This window comes from Nematolebias whitei, chromosome 17, assembly GCF_014905685.2.
Source record: "Nematolebias whitei isolate Nwh7 chromosome 17, NemWhi1, whole genome shotgun sequence".
Taxonomy (NCBI): Eukaryota; Metazoa; Chordata; class Actinopteri; order Cyprinodontiformes; family Rivulidae; genus Nematolebias; species Nematolebias whitei.
In genome coordinates, this window is record NC_056514.1 from 17,687,152 (window position 1) to 17,710,216 (window position 23,065).

General features: G+C 42.4%; 1 protein-coding gene across 2 annotated transcripts in view; it reads left to right on the forward strand.

Annotated features, from left to right (window-relative positions):
- The window catches only part of LOC119423890 (myosin phosphatase Rho interacting protein), a gene marked incomplete at its 3' end in the record, with an annotated part of 63,513 nt that overhangs the window by 15,541 nt on the left and 24,907 nt on the right, over positions 1–23,065 (forward strand). For both annotated transcript variants that reach the window (XM_037691315.1, XM_037691316.1), the window contains 11 exon segments: positions 2,469–2,620; positions 2,698–2,782; positions 2,868–3,036; positions 4,200–4,632; positions 12,667–12,793; positions 15,201–15,305; positions 19,623–19,679; positions 20,563–20,631; positions 20,729–20,818; positions 21,082–21,191; positions 21,684–22,239. In XM_037691315.1, the coding sequence (XP_037547243.1) occupies positions 2,469–2,620; positions 2,698–2,782; positions 2,868–3,036; positions 4,200–4,632; positions 12,667–12,793; positions 15,201–15,305; positions 19,623–19,679; positions 20,563–20,631; positions 20,729–20,818; positions 21,082–21,191; positions 21,684–22,239 (1,953 nt within the window).

The following is a 23,065-nucleotide window of genomic DNA, read 5'->3' on the forward strand; positions in this document are numbered from 1 at the left end:
TTCTATATTTTGATTTTACGTTATGTTATATGTTGCTGTGTGATTTGCCTGTTTGTTTCTGTTTGTACAGCACTTTGGTTGGCCCTGTCGCTGTTTAAAGTGCTTTATAATTAAAATGGTATGGTAACAGTAGGCTAATAATGTTATTTTTAACAAAAATGTATTGGGTCTAAATGTGCTTTCTCTGTAGAAATCAATTACTACTGTGATACTTGGTGCCTGAAGGACACATGAGTTTTACTTAGTGATGAGTCTGCTAAACATTTCACGTCAGTTGGACGACTCGCTTTTTGTTTGGTTTTTAGTTTTACTTTTAACTGCACTGTTCTTAGAGCTTCCTAAATAGACAAGGCTGCTGGTACCAATACATATCTATGTGATAACTCATGTTTTTTGTGCACTTTTCTTGAACCTGCATCAACGTTTAATTTCTTTATCAAATTCATGCACTTTATTTTTTTCTTCTTCATTCCATTAGAGAAAACCTTCCCCTGCATCTTGAGCTCATTTCTGTGACGTCGTAGATTTTCCATATTTGGCAGCCCTTTGGGGGTTTGCAGGCAGATCTTAATAAAGTTAGATTCTGTGTTCAGTGGCCTTAAAAGGAGCTTTTAACATCTGGTGCAGGCACACAAAAGCCTGATAAGAAATTGCTTGGATTCCGAGAAGATAAGAGAAGGTTGGATAGGATTTATTTTTGTCTGATGGTAATGAGACTGTGCAGGTTTAAAATAAATCTGTGTTGTATGTTTAAAAAATGCAGGATTTTTCCTTTTCTTTAGCTGCCCAGTCCTGTGCTGGTTCTCAGAGGACTCTCACTGATCTCACACACAAAAGGACTTTAGTTTGGCATCCTGTTGCTGTCCTGGCCTTTTTTCTGTGTGTGATGCATCTGAGAGGATCTGCTGGTAACCATGGTGTCTGTACAGTGTAGGACTGTGGGACATGTTTGTCTTAGATCTTCTCTGAGTTTGAAACTGTTTGGATTTCAGTGATATCAGTGTTAAATCAAGCCCTCTCCCATCAGCTATGCAAACAATATGTTGGGTCGACAGGGACATAAAACAAATCAGTAGCTTCCCTTTTTAAAACGTTTCCCACATTTGATCATTTTTTAAGGATAGCAACTCATAAGCTTGGAAACACCATTAATACTGTCCGTTTTAGACAAATCCATCAGATAGCCCACCAAAGTGTGTAGCTTAATCATGAATAGTGTGCAATGGCTTTAGATGGCGGTAGATGAATTTTTCCCAAAACTAAAACATTTCCATACACAACAATGGAATATTGTCAGAATGAGTGAGAAAACCCAGCTATCCTTGCAGCTGTAGAGCTCAGACATATTTCTCAGTAGAAAAAAAAAGTTCAAGGTTGTAATGAGTCACAGAAAGTTGGACTTCTCATAACTAACTGTCATTTTGACATATTTCATGTTCTTCCATGGCCATTAAGTTTTATGATTTCTGGAGGTTTTACCACAAAGTGTTTAACTTGGTGTTGATGTCCCCCACCTTGGTTCATTGTATTTTTATGCACCATTTTTATTTTTTAGTATACGTGTATTTTGGTTTTATTGTTTCTAGGAATTCACAATATTATTGGCACGGTATCGGCCGACATTAGCGATAAAGTTTAATATCAGATACCGGCCATTCCATCAAAATAACTCACCAATGTAAAAGGCTTTAAGTTGTTTTTTATTTAAGAAACTGTCAAGTATCAATGCACTACTGCTTATACACTTTTCACTTGTCGCTTATGAACAGGTCGAGTTTAGAGTAGTGAAAATGTACAAATTTGCTCTGTTTCAGTGCTGTCATTGTGTTAGAGAGAGTAAATGTCATTAATAAATTTCACATTAAAAATAATCCAAGTTGAAGTGTTGCATCATTTTCAGCTCCTTTTTAGCATTTGGCAGCAGGCTAAACTGACAAAGATCATGAAGAATAATGTTGTATTTTAATTCCACAGCAAATAAATCTATGTAGTCTCTGTAAGTTGGTCTAGGGAGAGAGAAAAAAATCAGTATTGGTATCAGTTATCGGCCAAATAAGTTTAAACATATTGGCATATCGGATATCGGCCAAAAATCCAGTATCGTGCATCCCTAATTATTTCAGTATTATTATTTATATATTTTATTAACATCTTGTTTGTGCTATTGTCTGTGTGTGACCCTGCTGCTGCTGTGACTCTGTAAATGATAAAAGTATCAATGCATGCATGCATATGTCTTCTTCATAACTAGATGTGAAGGGTCTTAACTTTTTACATAAAAAACTGTTTGACAGATGTAACTTTGTCTGACAACCAGAAGCTTCAGTCCCTTAAAGCTCAGCAGCTGTTGTTGTAGGCAACTAGACCTTTTGGTTTCTTGAAGTTGTTTTGCTCTTCATCCAAGGAACATGATTTGTTTTATAGCCCAATTACTTGGACCTCTAATTGTGATGTTTTGTGTCCTCCAGCCGAGTACACTACCTCAGGGTACTGTCAATATGAACGTCTGCACAGATGTTATCGACGCAGAACCCAAAACAGGCCAGAAGAACTCGCTGTGCATCATCACCCCCGAACAGGAATACTTTATCAGAGGAGAGAATAAAGAGATCATTAATGGGTAATTTCCTCGTTTGTCATTTGATAAGTTGGTACAACGTTAATGTACAAGTATCAGATGCACGGTTTTATTTGTAGGTGGAGCGAACAGCTGAGTGTGTATCCTCGAACCAACAAACAAAATCAGAAGAAGAAACGAAAAGTAGAACCTGCAACCTCCCAGGTAGTTTTCTTCACTCACAAGGCTAAAGCTGTGTGTCAAAGTCGTAGTAACTTCAAGAGTCCAACAAGTTTCTCATCTCTTTCAGGAGCCCGGTCCAGCCAAGGTAGCTGTGACCGGTTCTGGAATCCCAGAAGCAGATAAAAGTCCAGATTCAAGCTCCATCATCTGGCAGGAGGAGCTGAACCAAAGGGAGGCAGAGAGCGCAGCTGTGTGGGCTGCTGCTGACTCGTTGGCATCACCGCTGCCCTCTGCAGGTATGGAGGTTCTTTACATTTTATTTGTAATATTTTCTATTTTTTTAAACTGATCCCAAGTATGTTCATGTTACAGTGTATCAGGAATCCTTCAGGTCCAACTGGTTTTTATTTTCAGTTTTAATTAGTATGTCGGTCGTTACCTTAATGTTTGGATTGTTTGGTGTAAAAGCACCAAAATACTAAAACTATTGTTTATTTATTTAAATTTATTTATTTATTTTTTAGTTCAAAAGCCAGATATGTTTTGTGATGCTCTCTTGTTGCTGATGTGTATGCTGTGGGCTGATGGGCTGTATTCATACCCTTCTGCTCACAACAGACTCATGTTCAGGCTGCTGTTTAATAAACCATATTATATTACATTATTTAGTGTATATCTTAGATCCTTATATACGGTTTCTTTTTTTATACTTGATATTATTGTTATTTTTGGGTGTAACTGGGACCTTGAGTACACATTTCGTTCCAGCTCATGTACCGCATGTGATGCAAATGACAATAAAGAACCTTGAATCTTGAACCTTGGACAGCGGAAGCATACAGTGCTGTTCCACTGTCTCAACTCTCATTGGTTCTGCAGCACATGGCACCAGTTAAGGGTCTGCCCACTGCCCGTACCCACCCCCACTCAGCCCGGTTTATGGGACCACCTTGTTGGAGGTTCCTAACTAAGCTCTGAGGTGACAATTTGGACATAAGCAGACAGCAGCTGTTGATTGGCCAGAGGAGCTACGTCACTGGATGACCCACCCAGCAGAACTACAAACTACATCTGAACCTCCACTTCCTCTTTGATCGTGTTGACGGACAGTGTCACGAGAAATGATCACATTTACAGAGAAATATCGAAGATGATTGCTGCAACCGGACTTCTGAGCACTGGGATAAGCCAAAGTGTGATTAAGGACTACAATGGCTGAAGTGGCTCCAATACAATGACCAGTTACGATACCGCCCACTTTGCATGGATGATCCCACCCACAGAGTGGGGAAACGAGTCACCGTGGCAAATCAGCCACACCTGAGAAAAACCATTAAGACAGGAGCCGAGCGGAGTCGAACTTTTCCAATGGAAAATCAGCTCGAGACCTCTGAACTGCCATCTTCAAACAAGATGGTCTGCTAACATTTCTCACGGTCTTCTTTGTCTTCATTCTTAGGTGAGTGTGCACCTGTAGGGCACGGCTCTGATGCAGGGTCAGTGAATGGGAACGACCTGAACCGCAGAAGCCTGACCCTGCACAGTTCTGCTCCCCTGCCCACCACTGACCCGCTCTCCCCAACGGGCTCCTGCTCCAGTTTGGGAGGAGTCCCTCGCTGCCTCTCTCCAGTGCCCAGTGAACCCTTCCCCTCCAGCAGCTCCCTGCTCTCAAATGGCTCTCACATCAGCGGCTCGGTCAGCTCTCTGGACTCGGACGCCAGCGGCAGCACGGTCACAAGCACCGACAGCCACCCGACCGGTCACAGGGGCGGCCATCACGAGGCGTCGCGCTCCCGCCGAATGGAGGCCGAAACCAGAAAGGCTGAGAAAAGAAGTCGGTTCAGGAGCCCTGAGAGGCCGGAGAGAGAGGCCGTCCTCAGTCCCGAGAGAAGGTCAGTGAATATTTAATCTAGTCCATCCATAACTGGTCCTGCTTCCTGTCTCTGCTTTTTTTTTTTAAACAATTGACTTTGTGATAGTTTTTAATGAGGATTCTTTTGAGACAACAATGTTTTCCCACTGTATCTTCTGGATACAGTAGATAGGGCACAAGTAATTTCTGTTTTGAAATGAATTTAAACAACAAATTGTCAGGCAAAATTGAATAAATTTACCCTTTAACATTTTCCCTGGATGTCTAGGTCACGATGTATCAACAAGATAACATTAATTTAATAGTAGTAGGTGCAGTATCAATAATGCAGAAGACTACTTGGACTGCAATAAATTGTAGACAAATGATATTTCTGGTACCATACATTCATGTTCTGTATGGGAGTTGTAATTTAATTTGAGATGTTTTTCCTTGTAGACATCAACAGTTTTGAAATGATTTTCATATGTCAAAAAATTAATTTGTTTACATTAATCTGTGCTGCCAGTGACTTAAAAAAGGTAATTATAACATGGATTAAAGCTCAAACAGTCACTGCGGTGGGTTTCTGTCATCTGTACAAATGAGGAGGGGGAAGAAAAAGTGTTTTGTTGTGGTACTGGTAATGCCATCCAATCTAATGACAGAAGAGGAATTAAACTAACGCTGATTTCAACCAGTAAAGACAAGACAGAGCAGGGCGGGGCCTGCTGTCTGCGTCATGGTGTGAGCAGCAGAGATCAACTGCAGGTGAAAGCTCACCTGCAGCAAGCCAAGGGGGACACCTCACCACCCTGACAGATCCTCCTGCCCCTTCATGAGGGTGATGACGTCTAATAAATTATTAAATGTCTACGTATTAAACGTCTGTGTTGGCACGTGACCAACTCACTGCAGCCAAGAGAGATCCCAGAACTGATACACCATCACCCCCACCTCCCACACCATGCCCTAACCTCCTCTGGACTTTTGTTTTTAAAATCTTACTTTGTATGAAATGTGAATGTGTTCAGAGCACTGTCATCGTACAGACATGTGCAACCTGCGCGTGTGACCAAACTCCGGGTCCGAGAGAGATATAGAGCAGTGTTTCCTCTAACATTATACAAGCGGGGCACCCTGCCCCGTCACCAGAACCGAGCGCCCCACCTACCGAACCGAACTGCGTGCACAACCTCTCCCACCCGTCGGCACTGCCATGGTGCTAAACTATCGGTGCACAATACAGTACAGGCGTGCTAGCTAAAAATGCTAAAGGCGGCTCAGGCTGCCTCTTCCCTCACGCTGAACCTCAGCCATCTTTGTGAAAAGGACCCGTTTATCATTAAACAGGGGTCTCTGTTCAACTGTCCCCCTCTTACAGCTGTTGTTGCTAGTATCACTCAGGGCACTGACGGTCGGTCGTTAGGCTGATGGCCCTCCTTTTTTTATGTTATGAATGTTTCTGTTCAGTGCCCTGAGATGACTTCTCTTGTGACTTGGCGCTATTTAAATAAACTGAATTGAATAAAATTATCACGTGAACAACTAGTTCTAGCTGTCAGCAGCAAACTGGTTGATCCACTATAACAGTGATCCTCACTATTTTTATTTATTTATTTTTTTTCTAAAGAGCCATACTGACAGATCAAAGTCAAGGGGAGAGCCACGATATCGCCCCAAGTCACTCAAATAAAAGAAAAAAATGAAACAACCCACCTATGAACAAAAAGAAACACAGCCAGCACTTTATCTGTTTGAACAAAATGTACATTAGTGCTGAGAGGAGTGGAAGCTGTGGTGCACGTCCTTGACTTTCTTCATGTTGTATTTGTAATTTGTTGTTGCAACTACAATGAGGCATTCAAGACGGGCATGGGTCAGTTGGTGTCTCTGTTTTTGCTTGATAGTGCTCATGGTTGAAAATGTTGACTCACAGGTGTCAAAATGTCAGATTTTAGTTATTACTCCAATCCCATGAAGAAAACACGTCAACAGTAACAATGAATACCAAAGTCCATGCTCAACAATGACTATTATTATTATTATAAAGGTTATTAGTTTCTTTAAAACAAAACAGAACAATTCTATAAACAATAAGAAATACAATCATAAATAAAATGAAAATGAACATGCTGTAATATGTGTACTGATGAAGATGCCCCCTTCACATTTCCGCCTGCCCCCTCATGTAACCATGCCTATTAACCCTGTAAGATTTCATTCAACCTTTATTTAGACAGGTAAATCCCACTGAGCCTCGAGGACTCGTTTACAAGAGAGACCTGATTTCAACAAAGAGTGATGACAACAGTGGACAACAGCGACAAACATATGTGTTGAGAATGCTAAGATGCTCCTACTTCCTTCACTGCAGATGACGACAGGTGCGGAGACGCACATGGCCGGTGATCAGCTGATCCATCTGAGATTAACAGGCCGGTTTTTTTTTTGTTGTTTTTTTTACCTCTACCGACCGGTTGGACCTGCCTCCTCCTCAACAAGTAGATTAAAACCATATTATTCGTAAAACCACATCAAAGAAGCCCGAGCCGACATGCGCAATTATTGCACAATGCACCAGCATGTTTTAAAAATGTATTGGCTGTGCTGGCGTATTGTTGTAACCAGTCACGAGAGCCACCATTAAATCATGGCGAGCCACGCAATGAGTATCCCTGCACTATAAGAAGGTGCCATTTATAAGACTGAGTTTATTACAGCTCCTCAGACTAATGAAGTCTTTTGGATCAAAGATGAAACGTTTCAACAAGTTTTTATTTTTTTTATTTATTAATTTTTGAATCTGTCCAGGACCTGACTTTGTTAGGGTTTTTCCATCCATCCATCCATTTTCTTCTGCTTATCTGGGTCGGGTCACGGGGGTAGCAGCCTAAGTAGGGAGGCCCAGACTTCCCTCTCCCCAGCCACTTGGGCCAGCTCCTCCGGGGGAATCCCGAGGCATTCCCAGGCCAGCCGAGAAACGTAGTCCCTCCAGCATGTCCTGGTTCTTCCTCTGGGCCTCCTCCCGGTGGGACGTGTCCAGAACACCTCACCAGGGAGGCGTCCAGGAGGCATCCTAAACAGATGTTAGGGTTTTTCTACCTGGAATTTTGAGCATGCATCAAAAATAATGGCTTACAGTCACTAGTGTGAATATCTTGCCAATTGCCAGTAGTTGAACCGATGATAGCCGTTGGAAGATTTTAAGCCTATCAACAAAAAATCAAAACCATGTCCAAACTCCAAAAGTCCTGGGAGGTCAGATGTGCGGCGCTGGGATTGGATGGTTGATGATGCTTTGGCTTCTCCACGGGAACATTCAGACGTTTTAATATTTCATTAAATGCCTTGACCTTCATGGGGTGGTACACGTTGCCTTTGGATAAGGTTGGTGGAAACGCTGATGTGACAGAAGAGACGAAAATGTGGATTTATCACAACTGATATTGTCATTGCAATATTAAACGATCATAATGAACTTTGCAAGTTCTTATAATAACATGCAACTCTAAAACTTTTAGAGACCCAAAAAAGCTGTTCATTTAAGTTGTAATACTCTGATAATGTGTCTGTTTCTAATCAAAGTTCATTCAGGTCATCTGGATTTTTTTTTAATTTTTTTTTTTACATTTTGTCCTTCATCCAAAGGACTTCATCAGTCCGAGGAGCCACAACAAACCCAGAAAAAGAAACCATCCAGATGATCTGACTGAATTTTGATGGATTTTCTACTTGGATTGTTGAGCATGAACTTTGATGTCTTTTTCTAAGTTTTTACTGCAGTTTGTGCAGGATATTTTGGGACTGGGCATCCTTTGCACAACATTCTGTGGTCATAGCTCCCAGGTCAATCAGTATTTTTGAGTTCTCACTGGATTAGAGCACATTTCTGCAGAATTATTGAAGTGCTGTTGTGGTAGGCTAAAGTTCACTGCAGAAGTTGCTGAACAGTTTGCTGCCATGTGGATCAATTTCAAATCAAAGATTTTTGTTTTGAGAATTTCTTGTAGTAGTTATTAAAGTTACTTGATGGAGCTGATTAGGAATATATTGGCTGAAAGACTTTTGAATAAATAAAGCATACAGACGGGTGATTTCAGTGCTAACCCTCGCTGTTCTCTGCTGAAGCCTATAATCAAGCTGATGATCCAGGTTAGTGGACCGCCTTCTTGGAATCCGCTCTGTTTTACTGACACTAGTCTGAAAATACTTGAGCCTCCAACTTATCCTTTTACAGACATGTGCACACAAATACACTGCAGTGACGCACAAAGCTTCTGATGTGCTCACACACTCTCAACACGACTTGTGTGTTCTAATGTGAGCAATGAGACAAATGTGTGTGATTAAAATTAAGACAAAGTGGGATTTGTTGCACTCTGAGCTGGTCTTGTGTGTGTTTCTAGGAAATCTACTTGCATAACACCCCTCCCGGTCTTTTTTTAAACTAAAATATATCGGTGTTAGCACAGATTGCATAAACACCCTCGGTTTTTATATTTTTTCTGTAATCTACTTCTGGGCCAGCGATTAAGCGGTCACAGGTTCTACACGCAGGAGGCTGCAGCATTTTAAACAAGCAGTTGATGATGAGGCAGGATGGGGGTCATCTGTTTCCTACGAGAGCTCATTTCCTGTGCCGTTTCCATCATTGCCAGACATGAGATGAAAAAGAAGAAAGGAAAATGGGTTGAGCGCCTCATAACTACATGACCTCAGTAGTCCACTTGGGCCAGTACGAGTACAAGTGACTCACATCTTCATTTGTACAATCAGACACTGGTTTGGCACTCAGACTTGTCTGAACATCTCAAAATCTACCACTATAAAGTTTAGGAAAAAGGGTTGTAAGCTCACTCATCCATGTAGATGACAACAAAAAAGGTTAAATCATGTCATCTGGACCATGTCATGAGAGGAGTTGATGGGGGGGGGGGGAGGGCGGGCCCCAGAAGACATCTTATCACCAGCAAACTGTTTTTGTCCACGCTGGGAGTGAGCTGTTTGTGGGATTCAGTTTGGTTTGGTGGCTCCTCTGATTGAAGAAGTCCTTTGGATGGAGGACGAAACGTCTCGGCAACAAAAGAAACCGTCCAGTTGACCTGACTGAACATTGTTGGATTTATACCTGGATTAATGAGCATGAACTGTGGTGTCATCTGGACCAGTTTCTTTAAACGTGAAATGTTTCATCCCCCATCAGAGGACTTCATCAGTCTGGATGTTTAAGCTTACAAACCTTTTTTCTGAACCACTTTGGCCTTGGTTGTCCTCAGGCAGTTCCTGTGAGTAGCAAGTTGGCCATGTGGCTTAAAACATTTGATTGTTGTTCCTGGTGATCGATTGTTTTGGTTGGGTGTGTTTTGCACGTGTTAAAATCTACTTCTGAGATTCCTGCAGGAGGTTTGCTTGAACCACTCCACTGAAGGCTACGTATGGGACAGATCTGGTTGGCAGGCCGCAGATTAAGTCCTTCGCATAGGGGATGAAATGTTTCTCACTTAAAGAAACTGGTCCAGATGACATGATTTAACCTTTTTTGTTATAAAGTTTAGGGCTCAAACTAAATGGACACTAGGGGTAGGACTTATTGGGTTGCTTAATGTGTTCTTTGATAACTTGGGTCTGCACAGACCAGTCCATCTATAAACTCCATCTCATGAATCAGTGATGGAGACGACCACGTCTCGCACAGACCGCTTGTGGAAGTGAAGCAGACCTCAGCTGGGCTCATGTGGGGCGCAGCACATTAAATGTCTGCCTCATGTCATTTAAAAACAAAAACCATTAACTTGGTTACCTGTTTTTATTTAAACTAAATACAAAGTTGCCGTGAGTCATCATGGATATTCCCTTTGTACTAAATGTGTTGCCGTCACGAACATTGTTGATCCGCTTCACCGCAGTTTACTTTTCATATGTTGGTGGTTCTACCTTGGTCATTACGTCACTTTGCGACACATAAGAGGTGGGCTGCTGTGATCCCCTCACCTCCTCCATACATTTATTAGTCACATGGAGGCGACTCAGTACCAGACTGTGGTGCGCTGTGAAAGAGCCTAGAGCGACGTGTTTTACTGTGGTGGGTCACGCCAGAGCAGCTCCCATCGTGAAACACCGTGAAGTTCTAAAAAACAAGAACTTTAGGCGCCTCAGAATTCAGTCATAACATCTAAGATATGAACTAAGAACAAAGCTAAACTAATGCACTAAGCACTAGTACAAAACAATATGCCGAACAGCAACATGAACATGAGTCTGTGAGCAGATGAGTACAAATGAACGCAGCAGTGAGAAATAAATCAGCAGCATAAGATCAGCAGCACATATATCAACAATCAAATGGCATTGCAGTGTTTTTTTCACAGTGATTATTCTGGTTAGAGATTCATGAGTCTAACAGCCTCAGGGTAGAAGCTGTTCCTCAGTCTAGTAGTTCTACACGTCATGCTCCTCAACCTCCTGCCTAAGGGGAGCGGTGCAAAAAGTGTGTGTGCTGGGTGAGTGGGGTCCTTCATGATGCAGGTGTCCCTCTTCCTGCATCTGGAGGTGTAGATGTCTGTGATGGTGGGGAGACTGACTCCAACAGACTTCTGTGCAGCCTTCACCACTCTCTGCAAAGCTTTTCTTTAGGTAGATGTAGTGTTTAGATTTAGACTTTCTTTCGTTGGATTTAGTAGATGAGTTTGAACAAAAAGGGCCTTTTCCTTCCTCTTTGTTCCGTTTGAAGGACGGCAGCTTTGACAGAAGAGTCTCCAAACCAGCCTGAGTAACACGATGTTTCACACTGCCTCAAACTCTTCCTGCAGATCCTCGTCTCTGAACTAAAGACCTGTGTGGGGGTGTTCCAGCGGCTGCTGTGCTGTGTCACACATAGGATTATTGCAGATGGTAGCTCGTGTGTGTCTGTGTGTGGTGGTGGGGGGGTCTAGAATTTACGGCTCACCTGAGATTAATATTATTTTTAATAAAGTCAACTTGTCCAACTAGCATTACCTGATGATGATGATGATGATGATGAGGGACGGCAGTGAAGCTGTTTTGGTCAAACTTTGTAAATAACGTTCTTCACAAGCTCATGTGATGCAGTGATGATTATCACCACGTGATGATAAATATTGATTTTAGATTATTATTTTCAAGTGTATTATTATGAATTAATTATATACAATAATTAATAATATATATTATAATAATATTACCGGTAATTATTTGGAGTTAAAGCCAATATAATCTGTTGTATTTACGTTTTAAAGCATTATTTGTGTATTGATGTCGTCTAAAGAAACATCTGAATATTCTTGACGACCAAGTAATCAAAAGAAGTGGGCTGAAAATCAAACCTTGATCCAGATGATAACTGGATTAATTTTTTCTGTCGTCAAATCAACTTTACTTATAGAGCACATTTAAAACAGAAGTTGTTACCAAAGTGTGCTTATCAATAACATCAATGAGAGTAAAATTAATGGAAAAACTAGCACATGCTAATGATAATACTGAAAAATTAACAGCATTAAATAAAAAAATGAAAACATATGAACACAGAACAAAAAAAAAAACTAAATCAACTCGCACTGTGTGAAGTGCCTGCGAGAACAGATGTGTTTTTAGCAGAGATTTGAACACAGGAAGGGAGGTGGCCTGCCTGATGTTGTGTGGCAGCAGGTTGGTCCAGAGTTCATTTAAAAGATTTAGTTTTATTAAAAGCCCTTTTTAAAATATAAACTAGCCCTGATGGGGTGTTATGAAACCATCACTTGACTTTTGGATTTAAAAAGTCCTTTAGGGCAACATTTCACTTGATTTTCCCACCTTGGAATTTGTGCATTTTCAACTTCTGACTTAAAACTTTCTTGAGAATTTCTTTGGATTTACAAACACAATTGTTCCAGTCTGCAGTAACATTAAAGACCAGCTGGTCCCAGACCTGCGCAGGGGATCTGATCAGCTTCTCACTTCAAGTGTTTGTCAGATTACTGTGGAGCAATTATTATTCCCACCACTCACTTGTATTTATCATGTAATAAAGTTATATTTACTTTTTGTTGTGTAACTTGTGTGTTTCCAGTCGCTCCGGTGTGATTGAGAAGTTGGAGGCCTTGGAGCTGGAGAATCCAGAGAAAATGGAGGTGGAGGCGACACAGAGGAGTGGTGTCCGACAGGGTCGTAGTGAGCAGAGGCGGCGCTGTAGAGAGGTACTGCTTGCTCGCACACACTGAACTAGAGCTGTCATTTCGAACCCGGAGCCCGGCATGACCTGGATTAGGACCAGGCCGGGCCAGAATAATGTGCGGGCCGGTGTCGGGCTTTTGATTGCGTCAGCTGACATGCGCGGCTGACGATCCAATTATATGGCAACATGACTTGCCATACAATCACCAACAGCACATGGCCATTTGACCGCGCGCTGACCGACCTTGAAAGAGGTAAAAAAAAAAAAAAAAAAAAAGTTCACTTAAGCTTCAGATGGGACTATACTGCCAGGACGTGATCCATCAAAGCCCAAATGGACGTTCATTCAAAATGCAGCAGAAGCAGAGATTTAATGCACTTTGACAGCCATGAAAGGACAAACACCCCCTCAGCTCCGATCTTCTGCCCCCTCAGTCACGCGCGTCCACCGGCCTTTAATAACTATATAAGCAGTCAAAGCTTAATTTAAAATGTCCGGAGTGGAGTGGAGGGGGGGGGGGGTGGAGTTGGGGTTCGGACCTGTAATTACTGTTAGTTCATTGGTTCGGGTGGGGTTTGGAGTTTATGGCTACGGGCTGGGGCCTGGCCAGGTCAGATTTTAACAGAGAAGGGAATAAATACTGGAGCAAATTCCAGTCCCCCCCCCCCCCCCCCCCCTCCTATTTTGTATTTGTCCTCATCTGTCCATCCTGTCCTGCTCTCTGTTCTGCCTGTTCTGATTGTAGGTCAGAGGTCAGCTGTGAGTGGTATTTGTGTCAGTTTCTATTGATAACACTTTGGTTTCCCACTCTGGACCTTTTCACTCGGCATGTTAGCTCAAACTGAGCGGTGGAGACAACAAATCAAAGCTCCTGCTGTCGGACTGTCCTGAGCCAAGCTCTGTGTCAGTCCAACACAAATGAAATGACAGACACGTTCAGATAAAGCCTCAAAGACTGTTTGTGTGTGCACTTTGTACACAGCTCTGGTTTTCATTCTCATCTTGGATGTTCACCTGAGGCTTCTGTGTTTTCATTGCAGTCATTTAAAACATGATTCAAAGGGATATTCTGATTATTTTGAAGTATATCTTACCTGTTGTACATAACTTTTATAAACACCTCAGTTTGTAAAAATGCTAGCTACTGGCTAGTTTAAACACAGCCGAAACCAAAGTGGATCACTTCCGTCTGGAAACAGCTACCTCCAGAATGTTAGCGCAGAGCAGCAAATACTATGCTCCACACCTTCACACCACCGTGGGTTTATCCACAGGCAACCTGGAGATAGTTTGGAGCTAACAGTTAGCAGCGAGCATCAACAGTTGTAGTGCAGCCTTGGGTCCTGCAACACTCTCAGAATATTCCTGCCAAAATAATCATGGATATGAAACTGATACCAATGTAATGGTGTAAAACGTTCACAATAACATCAAAGTTCATGCTCAGTAATCCAGGTAAAGGATCCAACAAAGTTCAGTCAGGTCATCTGGACAGTTTCATTTTTTTGTTGCGACGTTTCATCCTTCATCCAAAGGTCTTCATCAATCCAAGGAGCCACAAACAAACTCAGTCCCACAAGCAGCACACTTCTAGTGGACCAACCAGTTTGCTGGTGATAAAATGGCTTCTGGTGCTCGCCCTCTACCCCATCAACCCCTCTGAGGCAGCCATAGCCGAAGTGGTTCAAATGATGAAGTCCTTTGGATGAAGGATGAAACCATCCAGATGACGTGACTGAACTTTGTTGGGTTCACGACAACATTTAAAGACTGGAGTTCTTTATCAGCTGGTTCATCTGGCCCATAAAGATGTCTTTTTACAACCTTATCAGTGCACATGTTCAGAGCCAGTCATTTATTTCTATTTGAGCAGCATTTAAACAGTTTCTACATTTTCTGGACTGTTTGTATTGTGCATGCTCAACTTTCCTCGTTACGTTGGAAAGTTTTGTGTTTTTGTTAACGGACAGTGGTAACATGATTTTAGAGAAGTGTTGAATCGGTTAGAATTAGAAGAATAACTGTTGTCACCAGACAAGATGTTGGTTGTTTTTATCACAACAAACTAAATAGCTCAAGGTTTGACTCTATATTATTCAAATCTACAAAATATGTGAATTTCAAATTGCCCATCTCATGTGTGAGTGCTTTGGTAGCGCACATTTACTTGAGCAAAACTAAAATATACACTCAACAATGTCTCAGCAGCTCTTTATGCTGTAAAGCAGAAGTACAAACCAGCTTTCCAGAACTTTGGTCCAAACTTGCAGCAGAACTCTATCAGAGGAGTGCTTTTACTTTGGACTTCAGAAAAAACACAATATTCCAGTGATGCCACAACATTTTCTGTAATTATTTATGACTCGAACATAGTTTGAGTACAGAATGAGTTTGAACCAGTGTGAAACCAGGTGTGTTTGTTTGTTCAGGAGCAGAGACGAGACGACGACGAGGGTCTGGACTTTCCCTCCACCCTGCCTCCTCTGAGGAGAGCCAAGTCTTTGGACAGAAGGACCACAGAGTCCGTCATGACGGTGAGTGCTTCGCTCAGCTTTTTCTAAAGTTTACGATTTTTTTTACAAAAAGGATGCCTCCTCCAGGCAGGAGCTTTCAGGGCAGACCAGGAACATGTTGTTTTTGATATGAAGCCATCACTTTTACAACAGCTCAAACACAAAGTGAGGACAGGCCACTGTAACGTCTCTGCTAGAACCATCTTGAATGCATTCTAAAGCTGTTTTACCCTTTTTAAAGTCATAATAAGAATGTGTTGGCAAGTTTCTAAAAAGAAGTAATTTTTATGATTTTATGTAAACGAACTCTTCATTATCAGTACTGAACTCAATACTGAACTATGAAATGTCTCCTGCTGTGTGAAATAAATCCACTTGTGTCTGAAGCTGGACGGAGGAGCCGCTGCTGAACAGCGACTCATAAATGAGCAGGTTTGGGTCGGTTCTGATTAGGGCCTGGATGCTGGGAGGTTCCTGTTTGTCTCTGGTCTGTGGGACAAAGCCTCTCCTGTTCGGTCAGCTGCAGGTTCCAGGGTCAGCTGCAGTGCCAGGGCCTCAGCAGAAAGAAAGAAGTCTCTGGCTTGTTGTTTGGACTGAGAGGCCAGATTTAGTTAGGCGACAGTTAAGAGAATTAAAGGTTGAGGAAAGTCTGTGGGTGTCAACAAACTGCATGCCTCATGTTGTTTTGCTCTGGAACTGAAGACTTCTTCAGCTGTGAGCTGCTTCACTCTCCTTATTTATGCTTTTTCCAGTCATGCAAACTAGGCCTTAATGTCTAATTTCTGTTATTTCTATCATTTCTTTGGCCTTGGTGTGAGGAGGAGGTGAACCTCCTCACTGCAGGAGGCAGCTCATTCTGCTCCCCCTTCAGGTTCTACTCATTTGGTTTGTCTCGGTGTTTACTGCTGCTGCTTGAATAAATGTGTCAAATGTGTGTGGATGAGACGATCACTTCCTGTGGTCTTTGAGCACAATAAGGTGTTCACTACCAGGGTCGTTGCTGTGGAACATCAAAATGCTCTAAATTAAATAAATAAAGCATCTTGAAATAAGTATCTAAGCTCATTATTAAGAAAAATTTTAATTTTTATTCTTTTATTTCATAATTGTGTTTTTCGTGATGGCTTGTTTATTTCATAATGACTCTGCATGATCATTCACATCCATTAGTTTTCCTGAATATCTGCTCACTGGCACAGCTAGCATAGCAGCTAGCAGCGACTTGCTAGGTCAAGTCATGAAGGATGGCCGAGCTGCATGAGCTTCGTTCAGCTCAGGTAACTAGCAGATCAAACTGTGAGGATGACGTTCTCAGAAGATACAGGTGTCAGGACAAAAAGTGATGGACTGCCAAAAATCGATCTGCGCCATGGGAGCGCGCACGGGAGGACTCGCTGTTTTAGTTCTTTGAATTTAACAAGATTAACCCTAGCTGTACCAGTGAGCAGGAAAACAAATGGCTGTGAAGGATCAGGCAGTGGACGTGCAGGTCCAACCCACTGACGTTGATTGACAGCTGAAGTCATTCTGCTGAAAAGTGGCATTATGAAATAAATAAGCAGTTATGAAAAACACAATTATGAAATAAAAGAATAAAAATTAAAAAATGTTCTTATTTCATAATGTTTTATTTATTTAATTTTGAGCATTTTGGTGTTCCATACGTTGCTGCGTCTGTTCTCGTTCATAAAAATCATCTTGTTTTTCATTACAGAGCCACACGACTACGTCACTAAACATCTCTGGCTTATGTTTGATCCTCCCTCTGCTGTATTAGGAGTTTCTGTGGGGCAAAAGGATTGTTTCTCTACACACATCACTGTGCTAGTCTTATTGTTTCTGCCTAAAAATGACCAATCTGGGCCCGGATTGATCAAACTTCTCAGAAAAACTCTGAAGAATGGACTTGCGTGTAAAAAGTTCTTTGCTCCAAGCTGTGCTTAAAGTCACTTAGCATCCAAGTGTAGGACTGCATTAATGAAAATAGAAAATTTATCCCAAAGGCAAGTTTTTTTATTTTTATTTTCATTGATTTATTTTCAAGTAAACACGTTATCCTTCAGTGATCATGAAGGTGCATGGGGCCCCCAACCCGCTGGTTTGAGCTCAGATTCTGTGTGCCCCTCTCATTTTGACAGTTCTAAGCACCTCAAGTCATGAATGGTCTGAAGAAGGCCTGGCAGACGACTTGCTCCCAGATGACCTGCAAGAACTGAAAAAGGACAAGTTAAAGCTTCAGATTAAAGTATTGAGACTGCAGCGTGAATATTACTGCACTAACAAAACAAGTGTGAAAAATAAATACTTGAACCCATGTTTGTTTCGATGCCTAGTTCTTCTGCATATTGATACATAAAGTTGTACGGTAGCTAAAATGGAGGTTTTCAAAGTGTCTGTAGGCTGTTCCATCTCATCTTCATCACCGTCTTGGCAGTTTTCTTGTGTTGGGAGGGGAAGGATGTTGCTCCTCTTGTAGATATTATTCAGAATTACTCATGCCTTTATAATTCGGTATACTCTTTCAGAGGTGTCCCGAATTTTAAGTGTAAAATATGGAATCTGCGCTTCCACTGGCCAATCCCTCTCTCTGCCACACTTCTTGTATTGTGGTGTGCCCTAAAATTAATTAGAGAGGGATCATTAAAATTAATTACAGCCTAAATTAGGATTATTCTAAAATAAAAGTATCATTCTACACAGATGAAATAGACTACCTGTTGTAGTTGACTTGGACATCTGTGTCTGGTTTACAGAAAGAGCTGAGCAGCGTAATGGCTATCCTTTATCACCTAGTAGATGACATCCTGGTGGTACAAGTCCTCTTTCAAAGGTTGACCCTGGCCATTCAGATACAACCTGAGTAATGTATTCTGCATCAAACACAACCGGAGTGTTGATGATGCCGTGGTACCTCTTCCTGTTTACATAAATATCCTCATTAATGCTGGGAGCAATGATCTTACCATACCATACCATACCAATTTATTTATATAGCACTTAAAACAGCAACAAGGCCAACCAAAGTGCTGTACAAAAGAACCAAACATGCACAGCAGACAGGAAAACATAAAATAGTAATACAGATACAAATAGCAGCAGAAGCTAACTAAAATGGCCAACAGAGTAGAGAACAGACCGGACCAAAACAAATCACACCGTGTTAAAGGCAAGCGAATAGAAGTGGGTCTTCAAGCGAGACTTAAAGACTGAGAGTGTGGGAGCCTGCCGGACACTCAGTGGCAACTCGTTCCACAGTCGTGGACCTGCAACAGAGAAAGCCCTCGGGTTCAGCCCCATCTTGATGCCATCAATTGCACCACTGACTCCTGGAAGGCCATCCAACTGCATTATACTGGTTTTGCTTCTGTTGGACAACACGGAGTGTTGTTGGAAAGTCAATGAAATGGGTTGCAATGCTGTAAGTGCTGTAATTGTTTCCATGACAACTTGACTAACTGTTAGTGGGATAGTCCCAAATCATCAACATTGCGCTGCTGCATTTTTCTGTGGCAAGGAAACGAAGCGTCATCACTTCCTTTAATTCTGCTGAGGTGGTGTTGCTGCAGTACCAGGTACTGATGTCTCTCATCAAGTCTGTGACAAAGACGATGGCTGCTCTGTCCATTCGGTGTCGTTTAACTTAAGTCACCAAACATTTCCAAGACATTCCTCTCCTGGAAGTTTTGCAGCGTCTCTGTCTTCAGTGTCATCGCAGGCCCCTGGCGGCAACTCCTAACCAGTTGAGACCTCTGGAGCCGTCTAAAATAACCCGAAGAGGAAGAGTGATTCTTAGCCTTAAGAACTTTGATAACTTCCGTTTACACCCAATTCTGAAAGGAATAAATCTAAGAAATTCTCAACACTTGAGACTAAAGTTCCCCTTTGAGAAGTTTGATAAATACAGGCTCAGATCTACAAAATGCTGTTTTAAACTAACGTCAGGGTTTTTGAACACTTGCAACTTATGCAATTAGCAATATTAAAATGGATAGTAAGAAAGTGGGTCAATGAGCTCACGTCATTCCGGTGTTAAAGTTTACATTTTGTTAATTGTTCTTTACTGAATAATTCAGTCTGGAGCTTTAAACATGGATCTGGCTGGAGTCGTATCAGATGTTAAAGGCTCATCTAGTTGTTTCTGGTCCAGCCTCGTCCTTTTAACTGACTGATCGAGTGTATTTTTGCAACGTTTGTGAACAATTCTTATGAAGAAGTAATGCATTTTTATTGTTTTATTCTCAGATCAGGGTCTAATGTGCACAATTGATGGAACAGTGAAGTGCTTTAAATCTGTAAGCTAAAACCTCTTTGTTCTCTGCACACTTCTTCTCTTTTCAGCCGGATTTGCTTAACTTTAAGAAAGGATGGATGGTGAAGCTGGACGAGCAAGGCCAGGTACTAGAAGTGGTCATTCTTATCAGCTGATTTATAAAATAAGAACTTTAAAACCTGTAAAAACAGAATCACTGGTAATTCCAGGTGAATGTAGTCGAGGCCAGTTCAACAAAAACTTTTGAACCGTCACCTAAAGCTGCAGCCTTTCAGTGCAGCTTCACTTTAGTTTCCTCTTTAATGGACTTCAAGATGAGGGTGGGGACTGACGGCTTCATTAGGTTCAGGTTTGGTTTATTTGTCGTATGTAAAATCAACACAAGGTCAACGATACAATGAAATGCTCAGGACGAGAACTGTCTCGACTCACCAAAAAAAATAACAACAAATATCAAAGCATGCAACAAAAATACAGAAACAAGGCGCCAAAAGTGAAAAAGAAACAAGTCTACAGCAGCATGGTCCTATTGGCAGAGTGGTTCTGATGACAGTGAGGTTATCTTAGCAACATGGTCCAGTTAGCAGCATGATACTGACCGGTCCGGCAGACTGAGAACATCCAAGGTTTCCCGCGGAACTGAACGGGTCAGGCCTGAACCCGAGGCTGGAAGGACGGAACCACGATGGCAAGGCAGCGACACAGAAAACTCAAGTGCATCGTGGTCATACCCGTAACGTGGATGTGCGTTGTAGGTGCAAAAAAAAGTTGAAGCACAAACGGGGACATAAAAAGATGGAGTCGAAGCGGAGCTCCCGTCGGTGCTACCTTTGTGCGGCACACGTGACGTTAGAGTCCTTATGTGTCATGTGACCTACAGAGAGGCAAAGCGTTACCTTCACACGGAGCAGCTTTGATTGACAGACAGGGTGTTCAGGCTGCTGCTACAGTTTCTCCAACTTGTTCCTTTTCACGACTCGGCCTCAGGACTTTGTGTGTTTTTTGCAGTGGAAGAAGTTCTGGTTCGTGCTGACGGATCACAGCCTGAGATACTACAAGGATTCAATCGCTGAGGAGGTGAGCCTTTTTGTCTCATGTCGTCGCTTCTTTCCCAGTTACTTTTTCCATCTGTCTTTGTGAAGTTGCTCTGTTGGTTCCATTTTTCTGCCCTCAGGCCTCTGACTTGGACGGTGAGATTGACCTGTCCACCTGTTACAGTGTAACTGAGTACCAGGCGCAGCGCAACTACGGTTTTCAAGTTCATGTAAGAGGCTGTTTGTTTTTATCTGTAACGCTGTAACATTTTTATTTGTAACGCTCCCGAGTCTCTTCAAGCTTGTCTCGAGACGTCAAAGCTGTTGGACACTTCTGTCCTGTAATAACTACGTCCTACACAAGCCTCGTATGAATATTTAAAAAATCTGAGATTAGAACATTTTTCCTTTGGCTCAACACTAATGAATGAAAACATTGATTTTAACCCGTTGTGTTAATTTTGTGCTTCTCGCTCTGTGCTGCTGCGTGTAGACACAGGAAGGTGTTTACACTCTTTCGGCCATGACGGCCGGCATACGCAGGAACTGGATCCAAGCAGTGATGAAGAACGTCAGGCCGTCCACCGCCCCTGATGTGGCCAGGTCAGCGCACGCCCCACACGTCCACGTTTCTGTTTGTTTTCTTGGTGTTTTCCATGTTTAGCTAGCCTAACTTTGAGCTTCCAGGTCTCTAAAACTGTAGACGTTCGAATTTCCAGTTTTCTATTCCTCACTCTGTTAATATTGACGTTGTTTATTCAGTGGGCACACGCACTGGCTGGGACAACCGCAATTTGCCACTTGTTGAATAAAACTTTGTGCATTTAGCCTCAGTTTACATAGTTGGTCATGTTGATACTCTTATTCAAGAGGAATAGGATGATTTTGGGATATGACGTGAGGGATAAACTTGTATCACTTGAATTTCTGAATTAGCCTCTATACCTAAAACCTTTGAGGTCAACAGCGACAGGTCTGGTAAAACACACAAGTGTTTGATGGTAGTGTATGAATGAAAATTGTAGCCAGGTGTCAAGCTGTCAGTGGGTGTTTGGTTAATATTTGTCATTTATTTTGTGTTTTGCTTCCTTTCAGCTCCACTGAGGATTACTTCTCCCCTTTGGAGGGTCTCGTTAGACCTGACATCACTCAGGACTCTCTCTCCTCTGAGGTCTCGTCCGTGGGGAGAGAATCTGCTCCAGGTGTGATAAGAAGCAGAGCGCGGGAACGCCGGCGAGAAGGCCGCTCGAAGACCTTTGACTGGGCAGAGTTCAGGCCCATCGCGCAGGCTCTGGCTCAGCAGCGAGCGCAGGAGGCCGAGAGCCTGCAGACGGGCAGGGATGAGCTGGACTGCAGTCGGAGGAGAGAGGAGAGGAGGAAGATGTACGAGTGTGTGAGCAGCTCCAAGCATGCGTCTGCTCCGTACAGAGGGAGGACGGACGTGGAGGGAGGAGGTGGAACTGTACAAACCGACTCCGTTAGTCCCACCTCCATGGACAGGCAGCAGAGGATGGAGGAGGTGATTGAAGAACACTGGCGACAGGTGGAGAACACCCCCATCAGGGAGGAGAGGAGGGTGCCTCTTCCCGCTACAGAGCAGTCCAAGGAAACCGTAGAGCTGGAGCAGCTTCTGGAGAGTTACAAGCAGGGGGTATGTTTGTCTGCTAAATCTTTGCTTGTTGACATACCGTATTTTCCACCGTATAAGTCGCATCAGTCCAAAAATGTCTAATAACGTGGGAAAAAAACATAAATACATCGCTTCACCGTATAAGGTGCGTCTATTATGCGTCACCGCTGACCACCAGGAAATGTGGGCCGGTGTTGTGCCAAAAAATCAATTGGCTGCCAAATTGCAGGAGCGTGCTCAGGAGGACTTTAACAAGAATTTAACGAGACAAACACCTAAAAACAATTATTTGTTTGCTCGACATTATAGTAAATGTGTGTCTCAGTCTAACTTTTGTTTAATAAATGCACTTTGACGGTCAAACCAGCTGCATTTCAAAAACCGATTTGTGGAAGTGGGAGCATGCAGAGGGAGAACTCACTGTCCATTTCTTCGAAATTCAACAAGATAACCACCTAAAAACAATTATTTGTTTGCTCGACATTATAGTAAATGTGTGTCTCAGTCTAACTTTTGTTTAATAAATACACTTTAATGGTCAAATCAGCTTCATTTCTCTGCGGCAGCGCAGTGAAATTAAGCTGATTTGACGGTTGTTCCAGGTGAGCTGGACGACGGTGGGAGGCTGTGGCAAGCAGATTGTGTCATTAATAGCCACTTTTACCTATTACATGACACAACGGCATGCCATACTACTTGAGTGCCATCTAGCGACTGAAAATGGTAGTGTTCAATATTTTCAATGTCAGAATGAATGAAAAGGGTTATATCTCAGCCAAGATTTGGTTTACAAATATGGGGAAAATCCATAAATAAGTCGCTTTGGTGTATGAGTCGCAGGGCATGC